The sequence below is a fragment of the Onychostoma macrolepis genome, chromosome 16 (genome assembly GCF_012432095.1).
Source record: "Onychostoma macrolepis isolate SWU-2019 chromosome 16, ASM1243209v1, whole genome shotgun sequence".
NCBI lineage: Eukaryota > Metazoa > Chordata > Actinopteri > Cypriniformes > Cyprinidae > Onychostoma > Onychostoma macrolepis.
This window is the reverse complement of record NC_081170.1, coordinates 22,245,000-22,263,412: the sequence shown is the minus strand read 5'-3', so window position 1 is coordinate 22,263,412 and position 18,413 is coordinate 22,245,000. Positions and strand designations below refer to the sequence as shown.

The window sequence follows — 18,413 nt, the reverse complement described above, 5'->3', positions numbered from 1 at the left end:
CTCTGGATACTAAGTTCGAAATCTAAGTTTAAAATCTAAATCTATTAAAAAAGTGAGTTTTTTTTTTTTTTTTTTTTATCTAAAAGTAGCATATGGGTTTGGAAAATAAAATAAATAAAGTAAATAATAATTTAGAATTTTGGGTAAACTTTGCCAGTAAATAAAATTTCACAAGAATGTGAATATTTATAGAAAATATATGCAGGAGATATGCTATAAATATCATTATTATTAAATGTAATGGTTCTGTCTTTTATAAAAATATTTTTAAAGATTGATCTTTTTTTTTTTCAAACCTAAAACCTAATTTCATTGCAGAGCTTGTCCATGCTGGATGCATTCATTGGTCTGGACAGGGATGTGGAAGGTTCTGCCAAACGCTGGAGGAAGCTGGCGGAGTCAGAGTGTCCAGAAAGAGAACGTCTCCCTCAGGACTGGAAGAATAAGAGTCCCCTCCAGAGACTCATCATTCTCAGAGCCTTTCGGCCTGACAGGATGACCTACGCTCTCCGGTAATTAGCATTTTTCAGAGAACAACCAATATCTGTCTACAATTTTACTTTTAAATCAGCTGGAGTTGGCTGGGTTTGAAACACTACATTGTCTTTTTACACCAGAAATTTTATTGAGGACAGTTTGGGCTCCAAGTATGTGGATGTCAGTCGAATGGAGTTTGAAAAGTGTTTTGAGGAGTGCAATCCCTCTACACCGGTGTTCTTCATCCTTTCTCCTGGAGTCAACCCCATCAAGGATGTAGAAACACTTGGTAAACACAGAATCTCTTTAAACTTAGCCTAACTTGTAACATAATCAGAGTATTAAACTTACAATATCTATTAACTAGGGCTGAAGCTTGGATTTACCACAGACCAGGGGAACCTCCATAATGTATCCTTGGGTCAAGGACAAGAGATTGTGGCTGAGAGAGCATTGGAGACCGCAGCCAAAAAAGGACATTGGGTCATACTGCAGGTAGAACATTTTTGGTTAATTTCTTACCAAACCAACCTACAATATAGTGTCCAAAACATTAGAAAACTACAAACAAAATAAATGTCAAGTGTTACCCTGGAGAGCAGTCATTGTTTAGAAATATTTGACCATTAATGCCACAACTGACCAGTCAGAATAGTTTTCCAAAGAACTATTTTGCCAAAAATGCTTCTGGATACATATGGATATGTGACCCTGGACCACAAAACCAGTCTTAAGTCGCTGGGGTATATTTGTAGCAATACCCAACAATACACTGTATGGGTCAAAATTATCGATTTTTCTTCTATGCCAAAAATCATTAGGATATTAAGTAAAGATCATGTTCCATGAAGATATTTTGTAAATTTCCTACCATAAATATATCAAAACGTAATTTTTGATTAGTAATATGCATTGCTAAGAACTTCATTTGAACAACTTTAAAGGTGATTTTCTCAATATTTAGATTTTTTTTTTCACCCTCAGGTTTCAGATTTTCAAATAATTGCATCTCGGCCAAATACTGCCCTAACAAACCATACATCAATGCAAAACTTAATTATTCAGCTTTTAGATGATGTATAAATCTCAGTTTAAAAAAAAAAATTACCCTTATGACTGTTTTTGTGCTCCAGGGTCACATATGTATGTTGTTGTAAATTTAATTTCTTGTTCAGAATGTTCACCTGCTGGAGCGGTGGTTGGGTCGTCTGGAGGAGCTGTTGGAGAACACAGGCAGCGATGCTCACTCAAACTACAGAGTGTTTATGAGTGGAGAAGCATCCTCCAGCCCCCATGAGCACCTCATCCCTCGCACCATCCTGGAGAACGCCCTCAAACTCACTACTGAACCACCCACCGGCATGAACTCCAGCCTACATGCAGCTCTGGACAACTTCACCCAGGTCTTCACACACTTGACACAAAGACAAAATCAGTGAATTCACATGCGGGACCAGTCAGACATTCTGCTTACTATTAATAGGAAAAGTGGAAACTAGTAATCATATAGAATGAAGTGACAAAAGAATGAGGTGTCCACACTTTTGACTCTTAATTTCCATTCTGCAGGACACTCTGGAAATGTGTTCTCGAGAGCAGGAGTTTAAAGGACTTGTGTTCTCTCTGTGTTACTTCCACGCCTGTGTGACTGAGAGGAGGAAGTTTGGGCCTCAGGGTTGGAACCACAGATACCCATTTAACAATGGAGATCTGACCATCTCTGCTAATGTCCTGTACAACTACCTGGAGGCCAGTACTAAAGTAAGAGACCAGCATCCATTAACCTGGAAGAATTATAATGATTCCATCATAATATCAGTGAATTATATATATATATATATATATATATATATATATATATATTGTGACGGAGGAGCCAACGACAGACACAGTGGGTGTGGCGTCAGGCCTCGGAGAGGCTTTTATTTAACAGAAATAATAAAACAGTGTCCAAGGGGGAAAGGTGTCCAACAAAACAGGGGGGATCTGGTGTCCTCGTTGTGCTGCGGGGCTCGTGAAGGAGGGCAGTGTTCAAAAGGGGAAGGGTCCAGGGAAGGGGCGGAGTCCGGTGGCCGCACGCGCTCCCGCTCTGGTCCGGTTTACGAGGGGCGGCGGCTTCTTCTTCCTCTTCTTCCTCGGCCTTTGGCGGGACTTGATCGGCCCGGCATCCTGGCCCGACGGCCGTAATACGGGTGCGGCGTTCTCCCGGACCGCGGGTTCTGCAGCTCACATCTCCGGTGGCGCGATGTCCCTCTACGCACCCTTCCTGGACCCACGAGGACACCAGCGTGCATGCACGGGGGAAGAGACCGGTCTCTCGAGGAGAGGCGCGCTGGGCATTTAACAGCGGCGGTGATGAGGCTTCATTCAGTCCAGCTGTGCCTCATCACACGCCGCCAGCCCGCGTTGACCCCACGCCCCTCCTCTCATCCACCCACTCCAGTCGGGAGCCTGGTGAAGGGCGGCGAATAAGGGACGGGGTGGTGATGATGATGAGGGGGAGGGCCACCGATCCGTCACAATATATATTAAAAAGAAGAAGTTAACACTTTTATTCAGCAAGGATGCATAAAACTGATCAATAGTGACAGTAGCTATGTTTCCATCACCTTGTTTTTATGAGCATTTTGAAGTATCACACCAGAAACGAGTGATGGAAACTTTCAAACAAAATGTAAAAAAAAAATTCCTTAATTCACAAAAAAGTTTTTACGCTTGCTTAAGGTGGTTTTTGATTTGTGCGAAAAAGGGTTAATTCGAAATAATGATAGATGGAAACGCATTTACCAAATAAATTCCTCCATGTGCATCAAAAAAGTCATGTGACTTTGCGCAATGGGACGGCATAACCTGACTAACTAGCGGACTGATCTTGTTGCACATCTTCTGAAATGTTGTTATGGTCATTCTCAAAGCTGCTTATGTACTAAATAAATCCTTTTTATTATTTACTGTCTTGTCTTTTCCCACAGTGCTGTATAATTTCATCACACAGTCACGATCTCACTGTATCCACAAAATCATGTTTTTCCTCTCTCAGCATTACTTCACTCACGACCAATTATGGCGGCTCTAGATTTCACCCCTCCCCTCAAAAAACGAATGTCCTTCATTATGTTAACCAAACAGTAACCTGTATGTGCGTACACTGAGGATTCATTAGGCGGCAAATGAAGCGTCATGCTAAATGTAATTACACGCGTTGTGCGTGACACCTTACAACGCTTTATAAGTGATCACTGCAATTAGAGCTGATGAAAGAAGCAATTTGCAAAACAATACAGGTACAAATGATGGTGAACCTCTAGCGTCTGTCATCGGTTATAAGACACACGCTCCCTTGTTCTTCTCTCCTTTACAATTACACATCATACGCTCTATTCTCAGGCCAGACTTAAGCCAAGCACAGCAGGAGTTCAGGAAGAGCTTGATCTTTGCTTGAATTATACATGAACTGAATTTCTTTTTGTCTGTAGACTCATTTGAAATAATAAACTTACTACAGGATGCTCTCCCATCACCCAACATCAGTTCCTCAACTCGTAATCGTGAGAAAATCCCTGCATCCAACATCTAGCCCTTTTAGCAGTTTTCACCATGTATTTTTTTTCCTCTGTCAAAACTTGCCAACCTGGCTGAAAATAATGCTGTGGGTATTAAACGCAGGGCGCTGAGGGATCAGTTTGTGCTGGAGGTTTGACATTTTGGTGTGTTAATATGTGTGGCTCAGGTACCGCTGGAGGATCTGTGTTATCTGTTCGGAGAGATCATATACGGAGGCCACATAACTGACGAGTGGGACAGGAAGCTCTGCCGTACGTACCTCCAGGAGTTCATCAATCCCAAGATGGTAAAGACATTCAGAGCACTGTAATATACTACAACGCCTCACCAAACATAGTTGATCAAAGCACTGTTAAATCATCTGATTTAGCTTCGAGACAGAATTAATGTACATTTTAAAGTCATACAGCTGAAAACAAACGTTTCAGAAATAGAATTTGAAGTTGCTCGAGCATTGGCTCAACAAACTAAAAGATGTACACTAGTAGTTCTCAACCAGAGGGCCTCTGCAGCCTTGCTAAAAAGACATACAATCAAGATATATTTTTATCCAACAACAACAGCAAGTGTCATCTCATTCCGATGAAGATTTTTTAAAATGTAAAAATATAAAATTTTTCTGTCAAAAATTACCGAAGAGGGCCAGAGGGTTAAGTGTCAATTTCTCGAAATTGAGATTTATACATAATCCAAAAGCTGAATAAATAAGCTTTCCATTGATGTATGGTTTGTTAGGATGGGACAATATTTGGCCGAGATACAACTATTTGAAAATCTGGAATCTGAGGGTGCAAAAAAATCTAAATATTGAGAAAATCACCTTTAAATTTGTCCAAATGAAGTTCTTAGCAATGCATATTACTTATCAAAAATGTTTTGATATATTTACGGTAAGAAATTTACTAAATATCTTCATGGAACATGATCTTTACTTAATATCCTAATGATTTTTGGCATAAAAGAAAAATCAATAATTTTGATCCATGCAATGTATTTTTGGCTATTGCTACAAATATACCCCAGCGACTTAAGACTGGTTTTGTGGTCCAGGGTCACATTACGTGGTCAAAAAGGTTAAAAAAATTTAAACGTATGGGTGAATCATTCACAGTAAGATAAATTACATGCATTTACAAAATAGATACAGAAGAATTTCATGTCATGTTGACTAAGTCTCACTGTGAGGTATAAAGTAGTAATTGTGAGAAATAAAGTCAGAAATACCTTTTCAAATGAGTGAAATCTGGAAAAGTCTGCAGATTTTTAGAGGTAATGTAGATTTACAAAGAGATCTAGATTTATGTAAACTCTTCAAGTGCTTCATTCAAGTTCTGCAGAGAGCATGTTAAAACAGGGACGTGCAGAGAGTTCCTCAGGGGCAGGGGCTCAAATGTAAAATAGGGGCAAAAATGTAGGTCAAACATTTTTTGGATACATTACTATTTTATATTTTTGCAAGAAGTCACTTATCATTAAGCCTGCATTTATTTGATCAAATATTTAATAAACTGCAATTCTGATTTATTATCAATGTTGGAAACCTGTGATACTTTTTTCAGGATTGTTTGATTAATAAAAAGTAAAAAATAAAAAAATTAAAAAGCACAGCATTGATTTAAAATATAACTTTTGTAACAATATACGTTGAAAAGCTTGGTCAGTATTTTTTTTTAAAGAAATTAGTTTATTCAGCAAAGATTTCTAAATTGACAGAAACAGTGATAGTAAAGATTGATATTGTTAGAAAACATCTCTATTTTGAATAAATGTTGTTCTTTGTCATTTTTTATTTAACAATGAACCCCAAAAAAGTATCACTGGTTCCAAAAAAATAAATAAATAAATAAAATTAATTAATTAAAAGCAGCACAGCTGTTTCCAATATTGATAATAAATCAGCATATTAGAATGATTTCTGAAGGATCGTGCACAAAAAAAAAGGGCAGGGGCTAGAGCCCCCAAAGCCCCCCTTCTGCACGTGCCTGTGTTAAAATGAGACTAAACGTTTGTCTGTGGACCTCACACGTTAACTACCTTTGAACAGATTGAGGTTTGTACATGTAAATACTGCAGCTCTATGGGGCTCTCTAGTGGTGTTGATCTAAATCGCATGACACAATTTACCTTGTGATACAGTTTCTAAGCATAGACAACAAAACACAAGCTGAATGTACTAAATGTCTTTTGGTTCCCACATACTGACGACATGTTTGTTGTGTTCAGGCCAGGGTGTTTTACATCATATTGTTAATGCTCACGCTTTATCTTATCTTAAGTGTGTCTTCTCTGGAGTGGTGTTTGTGCGAGGTGATTAAGGCTGTTTTCCAGCAGTGGTCAGGCATGCAGCCCAGTGTTTCCTCACGGAGTCTCATTAGGCCCCAGGATGAGCAGCCATCAATCACAGAGTTTATCTTTGGCCTTTCCAAAGAGCTGCATTACTCTCCCAGTGTCCAGCACCAGCCCTGCTATTGATTACCACACACACTTTCATCCGTTACTGAGCTATACTCAAAGGTTTAGCGTGCTAAAATGTTACAATGCTTATCAGGACAAAATATTGTGCAAAAAAAAAAACAAAACATGTTATCATATTTGCAACCTAAAATCCTGTTGAGTCACTTGATAGATTGTGTTTGAATCTGTCTTTTAGTTACCTGACAACTTCTTTAACCATCATCCTCTCCCTGTTACTCCATGATCTCTCTCTGTAGTTTGAAGGAGAGCTGTTCCTGTGTCCTGGGTTTCCAGCTCCTCCAGATCTGGACTACACTGGGTATCACAGCTACGTGGATGAGAGATTGCCTTCGGAAAGCCCTGGTCTCTACAGCATGCACCCTAATGCTGAAATTGATTTTATGACGGCCACGTCTGATGCCCTCTTCAAAACTTTACTGGAACTCCAGCCCAGAGACTTAACAGGAGAAGGAGCATCACAGTGCACAGAGGAGAAGGTAAATCTATGGATCGTTATTATTATTGTCATCATCGTCATTATCAATGTTGAAAACAGCTGTGCAGCTTTTTTTTCTGGTGAAACTGACTTTATTGAATAGTTTTTATTTGCATTGCATCAGAAATCTTTGTAATATTATAACAGTCTTTACTGTCACTTTTGATTCATTTTAATGCATCTTTAATATATATATATATATATATATATATATATATATATATATATATGACTTTGTATGACTGACTTTCTGCTGTTGAACACAAAAGAAAATATTTTGAAGAATGCTGTAGCCATTGACTTGCATAGTATGGAGAAAAAAAAATACTATGGAAGTCAGCGGCTACTGTCATCATTATTCAAAATATCCTTTGTGTTCAGCAGAAGAAAGAAACTCGTCCAGGTTTGGTACAAGTGGAGGGTGAGTAAAATGATAACAGAATTTCCCATTAATAGTTTTCCACCATTTTCTACTAGTGAATACGTTAATAAATGTTTCTCCAATATGGCTGCAAAAAACCTCACTTTTGATACTCAGTTTTTCTTTTTCCTTGGTCAGGTGAAGAATGTTCTGGATGACATGCTGGAGAAGTTACCAGAGGAGTATAATCTGGCAGAGCTCATGTCTAAAACAGCGGAGAGGAGCCCCTACATCCTGGTGTGCCTGCAGGAGTGTGAGCGAATGAATCTGCTGCTGGCAGAGATACACAGATCATTAACAGAGCTGGACCTGGGACTGAAGGTAGGAGACAAAACAATCAATACAGATGATTACTGATTATTCAGAACCAGCTGTATTTGAATACTGCACCTGCATGGATTCCTTAACTTTGTTTGGGGAAAAAACCCCTGAAATGTCTGAATGTTTTTATACTCATGACAATAATTGTGAAATAGTTCATGAATATCGATTAGGTACCGTTGATATTCACTGTTGTTCAAAAGTTTGGGATCAGCAAGATTTTTTATGTTTTTTAATGAGACAAAACAGTAATATTTTGAAATAGTTACAATTTAAAACAACAGTTTTCTATTTTATTATACTTTAAAATATAATTTATTTCTGTGATGCAAAGCTGAATTTTTACCAGCTATTACTCCAGTCTTCAGTGTCACATGATCCTTCAGAAATCATTCTGATTTATTATCCATATGCTGATTTATCATCAATGTTGGAAAGAGTTGTTACTGCTAAATATTTTCTTTGTGGAACCTGTGATACTTTTTTCAGGATTCTTTGATGAATAAAGAGTTAAAATTTAGAACAGCAAGCTGCAAGAACAGCTTACATTTTCAAAAACCTGCAGGACCCCGACAAGAAAAAGTGTGTACGTCTGCTCAGCACTAAGCACTTTTCCATTGCGTTGGCGTGGATTTAAGCACACACACACTCTAAGATCAAATCTGTGCATACGCACACTTTATAAATGAGGTCCCTAGAATCTAGAACATTCTGCTGAGATATTTTTTTCCTTGAACTATATTCAAAGGATTTTACCATTTAAAAAGAAACCACTAAGGAAGTAGCATTGCTATCACTTCACTGCCTATGCCTGTAAACATGAATGATGTAATGTCATGCAATATACATGCATTTTCCAACTGTTTTATATTTTGTACCCACACAGACTAATAAATATATTAAACTAAAAATAGATTAAAATGATTAAATAATAATATAGAAATAAATAAAAATTAATGAAAATAATTAACATTCCACAAGTGACATATTATATCATTATTGTAGAGGAGTATTGAACTTATATTGAAGTTTTGCATTTCCTTTGAGAAAAGTAGAGCGCTGTTGCTATAATCTGCCTTTGCTCACTATCTTATACTTTCACATATTTTTACAGCAAGTGTGAACCGCATGACTGTTCTCTAACATGATATTACAGGGTGAACTGAGTCTCTCCTCAGACATGGAGCAGTTCCAAACGGCTCTGTTCTATGACAGCGTTCCAGAGAGCTGGAGCAGGCTGGCCTACCCTTCAACCAAAACACTGGCTCTGTGGTACAGTAACCTTATATAACTTCACATTACAGAAAAATCTACAACACTCAACTGTTTCACTGTAGGCTTTAGTGATAAGGTCTACATAATCATATCCTGCAGGTTCGGTGACGTTCTGGCTCAGTGTCGAGAGTTGGACACGTGGACTCAAGATTTCGTGTTTCCTGCTGTGGTTTGGATCTCTGGACTCTTTAGTCCTCAATCATTTCTCACAGGTAAGACAAATGCACACAAGAACACATCCAAAAAAAATACTTGCTGCCATTGTACTGAAAGTGTTCTGCTTTGCAGCGATTCTGCAGAGTATAGCTCGAAAAAACAAGTGGCCTTTAGATCGGATGAGCCTGTCTGTGGACGTCACCAAGAAAACCAAGGATGATTATGGGCATCCTCCTCGAGAGGGAGCGTACATCCATGGACTCTTCATAGAGGGTGAGCATAAACTCTATTCTAACATGAATTTCCTGTTTGTGTGGATGAATGTTACACAGCTCTCCATCTACAGGTGCTCGCTGGGATAGCTCCTCGGGTCTGCTATCAGAGGCTGTTCTAAAGGAGTTGACTCCAGCTATGCCAGTTCTGTACATACGCGCGATACCCATGGACCAGCAGGATGTGAGCACCACCTACGAGTGCCCAGTGTACCGCACCAAACTCCGCGGCTCCACCTACATCTGGAGCTTCCGTCTCAAAACACGCCAACCGCCTGCAAAGTGGGTTCTGGCAGGAACGGCACTGCTTCTGTCCGTGTAAACAAACAACCAACTCCATTCTGCTCACACCGGTTGACTTATATATGTTATATATGTTTTAGCTGAAAAAGTGTTTTTGTTTCGTATTAAATGCAAATAAGATGTTATGTTGTCTGATGCAGGGCTGCACAATTAATCGAAATAAAACCAAAATCATAACTTTTATTAAATCGCAAATGCTGCAATTTAATTAAATATAGATATACGCTGAGTTTCAGGCGAAGAACATCTTTTACACACACAAACCTGTCATGATTCATGTTTTTAGTGGCTCAGTTCGCAGTAAATGATTCCATCTCTACATCTGCTTTGCATTTTGTCGCTTATAACATGTATTTGGAAACACAACATGCGCCAACCATCTTCCCAAAATTGTAATGAAAGATTATAAACCAGCTGTTGTCATCATAAATAAATACATTTGCAGTACTGCAATAAAATGCAGTTTTCTGACCAAAAAAAAGCTTGATAATTCTATGTTTAAAAATTATATATAATATTATTTTTCTTAAAGTGGGATTTTTGAACATTACCTTTCATGCAGTGTGTAACACAGCTCTAAGTGAATGAAAACATCCTGCAAAGTTTTAAATCTGAAAGTGCACAGTGTATAAAGTTATCGTCTCTAAAAAAAAAGAGTCGACTCTGAATCATTGAAACGAGTCGTTTTTAAAACGAATCCCAAGCCGTTTCATGTTGACATCAACATGAAACATTAGCCCACTTGTTGCGCGAGCAGACCTGGGAAAACTTGATTTTCATGTTGGTCTAAATGAAAATGCAAATTCATTCTTTGCTACTAGGTGCCGCTTTTGGAGCGTAAAAAATAGCTGTTTCCCCGGTAACGGCTGTACACAAAGCTGCACTGCACTCACAAACACTTCTTTAAATTAAATCGGACCAATCACCGCAGGTTAGCGTCACGTTAAAGGAGGGGTTTGGAAAAATGAATTGTTGACCGAATCGTTTGGGAGTCGTTGAGCAAATAAGGTAAAAATAAATGCATATTATAAGAAAATGAAAGTGTTTTTTGACCTTGCATGCATGACAACCTGTTGTTGGGGACTCCCAAAACCAAAATATGACCCGTTCATAACCCATAATAGGGGCACTTTAAATACTATTGAAATATGTTGTGAAATAAAAAAATAAGTATGTTTTTTTCTTATTTTAGTATTTTATTTAGAAGCTAGTAACTAAACATAACATATTTTTTTACTTATAGTTATTTTGATGTAGAATCTCAAAAATGGAGCCAAATTGTGTAAAAGTACAGCAAACCGTGATTTACATTTTTTTTTTTAATCAGAAAAATCACAATTAAATTTTTCCCCAAATCGTGCAGCCCTAGTTTTACAGAAACATCAGTATACTGTAGAAAAGTTGCCATTATTGGCATACGTATTGTAACACTGCGCAATATTGATGTTGTTATTAGCTTAATTAAATTTAAAGCTGGTTCTTGGCAGCTCTGTGCTCACTGAATGACACAATCTCCTCCAGTGCCACTACAATGAGACTCCCAGTAGATTATGACCCAGGCTGATACTGATTTTCAAATGAGGTGTGTTTGACCTTCCTCTCCTGCTGAATACAGATAGATAGTGTGATTCATCTCACGTCAGGACAGAAACCAATTTGTTATCTTCTCTGAATGACATGCTTGGTCATGTCCATTATTTCCCCTCATGTGTCCCTTGATGTGATTTAATAACTAGCTACAGTATATTGCTGAACTGAACAAATGTGATTTTGTTCAATAGCGTTTAGAAGGTAAACTATTAAACAAAATTCTACACAGTACACAATCACAAAACAACATCTGCTGTTGGTCTGGGATTGTCCGTATGGTTCTTTGCTATGACGCAGACCTTGTCAGGAGACAAGAAAATGATACATCTGTCCCGGAGAGGGAAATGAGAGGTTAGCACAAGCTGTGGAGCTGTTCCTCCCCCCTCAGTGAGTCCAGCAGCGGCCTCACAGCAGGTAATAATGGCCCAGAACAGGATGGATCTGTAACTGTTTAGACAATTCGTCCTCGGTTCACACTGACACAGCTGAGACGCACTGTAAGCCAATCGAGCGTCACAGAGAATATTCACACTATTACTGATGCATAATGAGGTCTGGGGCTTAGTAAGAAGTCACGATTTGTAGACTCAACGTGGGAGTTTTGTGGCATTTCCTGTTAGTCTCTGAGCTAATGTACACTTAAAAGTTGACAAACCACTAGGTGGCGGTAAGTGTCTGGTTTAAGTTTAAGGGGTTAGTTCACCCAGAAATGAAAATTCTGTCATTAATCACTCACCCTCATGTCGTTCCAAACCCGTAAGACCTTTGTTGATTACGTTGATTAAATTGTGGGGTACTCAAAATGGTGGAAGACAGTAACTCGAGGAGAACAATTGTTAAATTACTGATGTCCTACTACGTTTCTGTGTGTTGATCGTGGTAATATTCTTGCTGTCTATGGTCAGAGAGCTCTCAGATTCCATCAATCTTAATTTGTGTTCCGAAGCTGAACAAAGGTCTTACACATGTGTCCTAACTACACGCGACACGACACACTTGCCTAACAACGCGCTTCAACCGTGATTTATTCACCATACAGCACGGCCTCTCGTACCTTATTGCTTACTTAAACGTGTCTAATATGAGTTTAAATATCATATTGTGTGACCTTATAGCCATACTGAAAGCAACAACAGATAGTTTACCTCAGATCTCGAAAATAAATTAATGCAAAGATGTCCGTTAAAACTGAACTCACTGCGAACCAACGAGTGTATTCCATGACAAAGATGGTATCAGTCACTCAGTATGCACATTTAGTGATGTTAAAAAGCTTTAATATTTATGAATTAGATTATAAACCTATCCATTTCGTTGCGAGAGCAGTGCGCTTCCAGAGAGAGCCCGCCCACACACGCTTCTGATTGGCTGTGATGTTTGATTGATTCTGTCTGGTGTGGACATCCAAATTGCTTGTCGCTGGAATCTCGTCGCGTGTAGTTAGCACACGGTGTTGTGGGTTTGGAACAACATGAGGGTGAGTAATTCATGACCGAATTTTCATTTTCGGATACACTATCCCTTTAACAATTTCAAACATACTGTATAAAAATGTGTAAAATATTAAGCAAAAGATGGATTTTACAGCACAGGTGCACCCGAAGAAAAAGACAGTGTCAATTATTTTATTTTTTTTCTTTAATGTCAGGCTCTTTATGAATAAAACTAGTGCAAACAGCAGCTACAGTCAGTCACTGCTAACATTTTTTTCTGAAGGTGAGATGTACACCTTGCTATTGCTTTATGGCCTGTTTTATCATTACTTATTAAAAACAAAGTCTTAGTATTTACAGAGTTCACATGTGAACCTCACAGGCATTATCAGACTGGTCAATCAATGGCGTCGCCAAATCCTTCAGACCACCTGATCACATTTACAGTACATTACATCTTTTCTTTGTATTTAAAACCTGTTTGTCTTCCCTTCTGAATCAGGGACAAGTTTGTTGTTTAATAAATATCTCAATGTCTCACAAGTCAAAGTACAACTTATACGAGAAATCTATACATTTGCTTTCTTCAAGCACCATCTCATGTAAGCCATTACAGAACCATTGCTCAGTTATTTTAAGTAGGGCTTTTCCAATAAAATACATCTATAATTTAAAACCAATTATTTCTATGACAGTCTGCAAAATAGATTGCACAGATATTGTTTTTTTCCCCCTCAAAGATATGAATAATTTTAAGATGTCCTTAGTTTATGCAAGTTCAACTAATTGACGCTTTAATCTAAACTTCTACTAGCCACTCTGCACCTAAAATACAGTGTGCTGCCTTGGGATATTTTTCTGATTGTCTACAAATTGTTGGCCATGATCTAAAAAGGCATCACATTGTTTAGTTATTTGTGCATGTAGCTCAAATTTCAGACTAACTGGACTACACAGGAATAAAGATGTGCCTATTATTTTCCCATATATGCATATGCTCTTATTTATTGGTGAAACTCCATATTTTGCAGTGCTAAAAATAACTAAAAATCTGCCCTACACTACTGAGTGAAAGTGTGCTGTATGAAGACAACTCAACGTGATCTTTCTGTACTGTAACTTACAGAATACTGGATCACTGTAATGTTTCCTGTTACAACCATTTTGTAGATTCTTGCTGTTTTCTTGCATGATTCAGCTTCTTTGTTCCTTTCACATGGTTGAACTGGCTGAGATTTCTTTGGCTGTGCGATACTCTGTATCTGTTCTGTGTGGTTGGCGTGATTGTGTCTCCCCCTAGTGGAGGACTTACTCATCACAGTCTTCAATTAGAGGAAAGATGCTGTCCTGTCTTCAGTAGTGGTTTTAGGATATATCGAGTTGTTTTATGTCCTGGGCTCAAGTCTGTGTGAGAGCTCAAACAGAGTCTGTTGATTGTCGATGACGTGCAGGTAATTGATGTACGTTCTCACTTCCACGCTGTCCTTCTGGGACAACATGTTTCCTAATGGACAAAAAGCCAAAGATAATTATTACCCCCTATAGAAATCAACACAACAGTAGTGAGGCTGACTTTCAGTGTACTTGAAACCACTAAACTGGGACAAAACTATTTTTTGAGTGTAGAGACAGATCTGGGTTATGCAGTAATATACTGTCTATGTGTTCAAATTTAAAGGGATAGTTCACCCAAAAATGAAAATTCTGTCATTAATTACTCACCCTCATGTCGTTCCAAACCAGTAAGACCTCCGTTCATCTTCAGAACACAAATTAAGATATTTTTGATGAATTCTGAGAGCTCTCTGACCCTCACATAGACAGCAGTGTAATTAACACGATCAACGTCCAGAAACGTAGCAAGGACATCGGTAAAATAATCCATGTGACATCAGGGGTTCAACCATGATTTTACGAAGCTACGAGATTACTTTTTGTACGCAAAGAAAACAAAAATAACGACTTTATTCAACAATTCGTTGACAAATGGCGCTAGGGTGACGTGGAGGAGACGAATTGTTTAATAAAGTTGTTATTTCTGTTTTCTTTGCGTACAAAAAGTATTCTCGTAGTTTTTGTAAAAATCACGGTTGAACCCCTGATGTCACGTGGATTATTTTACCGATGTCCTTACTACGCTTCTGGATGTTGATCGTGTTAATTACACTGCTGTCTATGGGAGGGTCAGAGAGCTCTCATAATTAATCAAAAATATCTTAATTTGTGTTCCGAAGATGAACGAAGGTCTTAGAACGACATGAGGGTGAGTAATTAAATCACAGAATTTTCATTTTTGGGTGAACTATCCCTTTAAGTGCAAGTGGTCATTGTTTTAAATGCTAACACTTTCTGCTATCTAGGCTTAAAATGAAGAGACAACTTCTGAAGAGACCGTTTGTAGACGGATTCCTCTGAGAAGTGTAAACATTGTAGCGCTATCAAAAACGTTTTGGTTGTTTGAGCAGTCCGACCAGCAACTAGCCAACCAATGGCATGCGTTTGTGCTGGGATTATCGGTTTATCTGGTCAATGGGAATTTGTGGGTTGGATGGGAAACCTGTTTGAAACAGGTTGCAATGTTTTTGCAACTTCATTTGGGTTCAGTTGGGCAGAGATTACACACTTCATCAAGGCAGGAAATATTTTAAACTTATAAATCTGTGTGATTTGAGCGCTTACCCATGTGATCTGTCCGACACTGCCTGATAATCCGCACGGTGTCTGCTATCATGTGCTGTACATGAAATACATTCACATTAGCTTGTTTTGCTCACTTGATGGGACATGATATTAAAGGAAGAGTTCGCTAAAAAATGAGAATTCTGTCATCGTTTACTCATGCCATTCCATACTTGTATGACTTTCTTGAAAAAAAGGTCTGGAATGACGTGAGGGTAAATAAACGATGAAAATTCTCATTTTTGAATGAACAAGCTCTTTAATTAAAAAAATACATCTATAAAGTCTAATTGTTGACTTACTAGTTTGTCAAAGTTGACTAGGTTGTCGAGAAATGTTTTGTTGCCCTCATGAATGAAGGTAATATCTGTTCAGATAGAAATTGTTCAAATTTTAGTACACACATTACTAGCAAAAAAGCAAAACGTCTCTCAAGGAGATTCTCTCACCATGTCCTAATCAGATATATTGCAACAAAGCAACTAGTGATAAATGCTAATTCTTTTGTTCCAACCAGCCATTACGTCAGTATTTCTATTTCTGCTGTGTTGTGATTGGTAGCTCTGTCCACTGCAAAATCTCATTAATCCAAAATCCCACTCTTCATAACTGAACATTCAAGTCATCTAGAATGGAAATTCACCCTATTTTCTAAATATATGATTCATTTAAGCATTTATTTCATTCATTTTTTAATAAATTTTTGCTGGACTTCTCCAATCATGTCGTCCACATAAATCCAAACCCATGGTGTCACGTGTACATATTTAATTATCTGATGATATTCTGTATGCTAAGAAGCATAAATTTGCTTACTGCACCTTTCAGAAGCAGAGGTAGGAAAGGGATCTTGGGAGACTTCATCTTCCTGAAGGCATCTCTGTAGGCTTTGTGATTTAAAGAAGGGTCCTGCGGGTCATGAAAAAGCATTCATGTATACATATTTGTGTGTTTGTTTTATTTTACACTGAAACCATCTGGTTTGTCTCAAATCTCCTCCTCTGTAACACCACCTGCTGTTTCCTCCCTGGAGGCCAGAGGCTCTGATATGATTACGGCTTCATATATTACATCCTAATGAGCCGTAAACAGCACAAAATTCTCTAGCAGGAGGTGAACTAGCAGGAGGCAACTTAAGATTGTGATGAGACAATCACTTACCGTCAGACTCTCCAGCTCGGAAAACAACTTCCTGAACTTCCCAGGGACTTTCTGAAATGAGGACAGATTAAAAAAAACTGAAGAATTGAAGCCAATGCACAGTTCCTGTAGACTATACACTCTAGTTTCTTGCTTCTAAAAACATAACTAATCGTAAATATAGACTGATGCTGGAAATCTAAGTGCAACACTACCGCTTCTTAATATTTAGTAGTATATTTCTGTGCACTGGAGTTGGTGTTTTCCTACCTCCCATGTCTGAGTGAGTCGACTGACGGCGGGACTGTTCAGTCCCATAATAATAGCAAAGAATGAGTTCAGGTTCCTCTGTGCTTTACAGCTAAATAAAGAAAGGAAGATAACATGAGTGTGTTCACCACCTGATTCATTTGAGTAGAAAGAAACACAAGCACAAATAATTTCACATTTCAAGAAACATGCCGCCACAATGTCAGGGTGTTCTCAGAGGTTTTAGCAAGTTACTATGTGACTGCTTGCCGACCCAAGTCAAAAAGTGTATGATATTCTTGAGCTTGGATATGGCTGTGGTTTTCTGTTCGTGAGCGTATACTTACTGTGCTGCGATCTTGATGAATTTCTTGAAGAGCTGCACACGTTTGCAGAGGGTCGGGCACAGCAGCACTTCGGTCATCACCCACTGCTGAGTCTCATTGCAGCGCTGCAACAGCTGCTCCAGCGTCACCGTGTGGCCAGTGCTTGCGTCACGGCTCAGAGTAAAGTACACCAGCTCTTGCTGCAGAGAACGGAAAAATGGCACAGCTGTTGAATATTTTAGAAGATTCTTTTTTGAAAGTCAGTAATAAATTAAGACTACTGAGTGTGTTCGATTACAAGTCAATCATGTTTTTAAAATGACCAAAAATGTAAACTCTCATCATTTTCTCACACTTGCGTTGTTACAAACACTTTTGTTCATCTTTGTGGACACACAAATGAAGGTATTTTTAATGAATATTTATATTACAGAATATTTTAATGAAAAAGTTTATAAAGGCATAGTAAACGTAATCCATATGAATCGAGCACTTTATTAATCCAAGTTTTAAACTAAGATAAACGATTGCGTTATATGACAAATAGACTGAATTTATTTCATTTAGTTTCATTCACATGTAAACACTGATCAACACACACACACACAGAGAGCATTAAATATGATTTAGAATAACGCCGTGAGAACAAACCTCAATGTTTTGGGTGAATATACTTTCAACGGAGAGACAGAAATATCTCAGATTTTCAATATCTTTTTTTGAAGAGGAACAAAAGTCTTATGAAGAGTAAGTAAATAATGTCAGATTTTTCGGTCAATTTATTTTAAGGTTCAATTCTCACTATCAACTATGACTTTTGCCTCAAACTCCTAATTTGCTGCTTATTAATAGTTAGTAAGGTAGTTGTTAAGTTTAGGTATTAGGGATGTAGAATATGGTCATGCAGAATATGTGCTTTATAAGCACTAATAAACAGCCAATATGTTAATAATAGGCATGCTAACAAGCAACTAGTTAATAGTGAGAATTGGTCACTATACTAAAGTGTTACCAAACTTGTTTATATATAATATTTAAACCTCTACTATATGATAACAGATATTATGCAATAATTCCAGTCAGTAACAACGATTTTACTAATTTGCAGCGCACACTTAATAAACAGAATGCTATCGTATTAATATGCTAGTAATATGCATGCTAATATGTAACTAGTTAATAGTGTGATTTTTCATTTTTAAGTGAATTAACCCTTTAATGTTGGGTTCTGTAGCTTTAGATAACTAAAATGTATCT

The 18,413-nt window shown here is 38.0% G+C and overlaps 2 protein-coding genes across 6 annotated transcripts in view; one reads left to right on the top strand and one right to left on the bottom strand.

Annotated features, from left to right (window-relative positions):
• The window catches only part of si:dkey-233k19.3 (dynein axonemal heavy chain 11), a 73,945-nt gene extending 61,901 nt beyond the window's left edge, over positions 1-12,044 (top strand). The window contains exons 71-82 of one of the 2 annotated variants that reach the window (XM_058746703.1): positions 319-512; positions 618-766; positions 845-972; positions 1,653-1,880; positions 2,047-2,238; positions 4,208-4,327; positions 6,753-6,992; positions 7,551-7,733; positions 8,890-9,005; positions 9,108-9,220; positions 9,297-9,437; positions 9,511-12,044. In XM_058746703.1, coding sequence (XP_058602686.1) covers positions 319-512; positions 618-766; positions 845-972; positions 1,653-1,880; positions 2,047-2,238; positions 4,208-4,327; positions 6,753-6,992; positions 7,551-7,733; positions 8,890-9,005; positions 9,108-9,220; positions 9,297-9,437; positions 9,511-9,758 — 2,052 coding nt within the window. In that variant the 3' untranslated portion in view covers positions 9,759-12,044. The remainder of the gene's footprint in view (positions 1-318; positions 513-617; positions 767-844; positions 973-1,652; positions 1,881-2,046; positions 2,239-4,207; positions 4,328-6,752; positions 6,993-7,550; positions 7,734-8,889; positions 9,006-9,107; positions 9,221-9,296; positions 9,438-9,510) is intronic. The other variant, XM_058746704.1, reaches the window with a different exon arrangement.
• An 895-nt stretch (positions 12,045-12,939) lies between these two features.
• rapgef5b (Rap guanine nucleotide exchange factor (GEF) 5b) overlaps positions 12,940-18,413 on the bottom strand; it is a 67,392-nt gene continuing 61,918 nt past the window's right edge. For 2 of the 4 annotated variants that reach the window (XM_058746371.1, XM_058746370.1), the window contains 7 exons: positions 17,178-17,356; positions 16,852-16,942; positions 16,603-16,653; positions 16,263-16,350; positions 15,744-15,808; positions 15,442-15,496; positions 12,940-14,266 (listed from right to left, as the gene is read on the bottom strand). In XM_058746371.1, the coding sequence (XP_058602354.1) occupies positions 14,148-14,266; positions 15,442-15,496; positions 15,744-15,808; positions 16,263-16,350; positions 16,603-16,653; positions 16,852-16,942; positions 17,178-17,356 (648 nt within the window). In that variant the 3' untranslated portion in view covers positions 12,940-14,147. The remainder of the gene's footprint in view (positions 14,267-15,441; positions 15,497-15,743; positions 15,809-16,262; positions 16,351-16,602; positions 16,654-16,851; positions 16,943-17,177; positions 17,357-18,413) is intronic. The other 2 variants (XM_058746372.1, XM_058746373.1) reach the window with 1 other exon arrangement.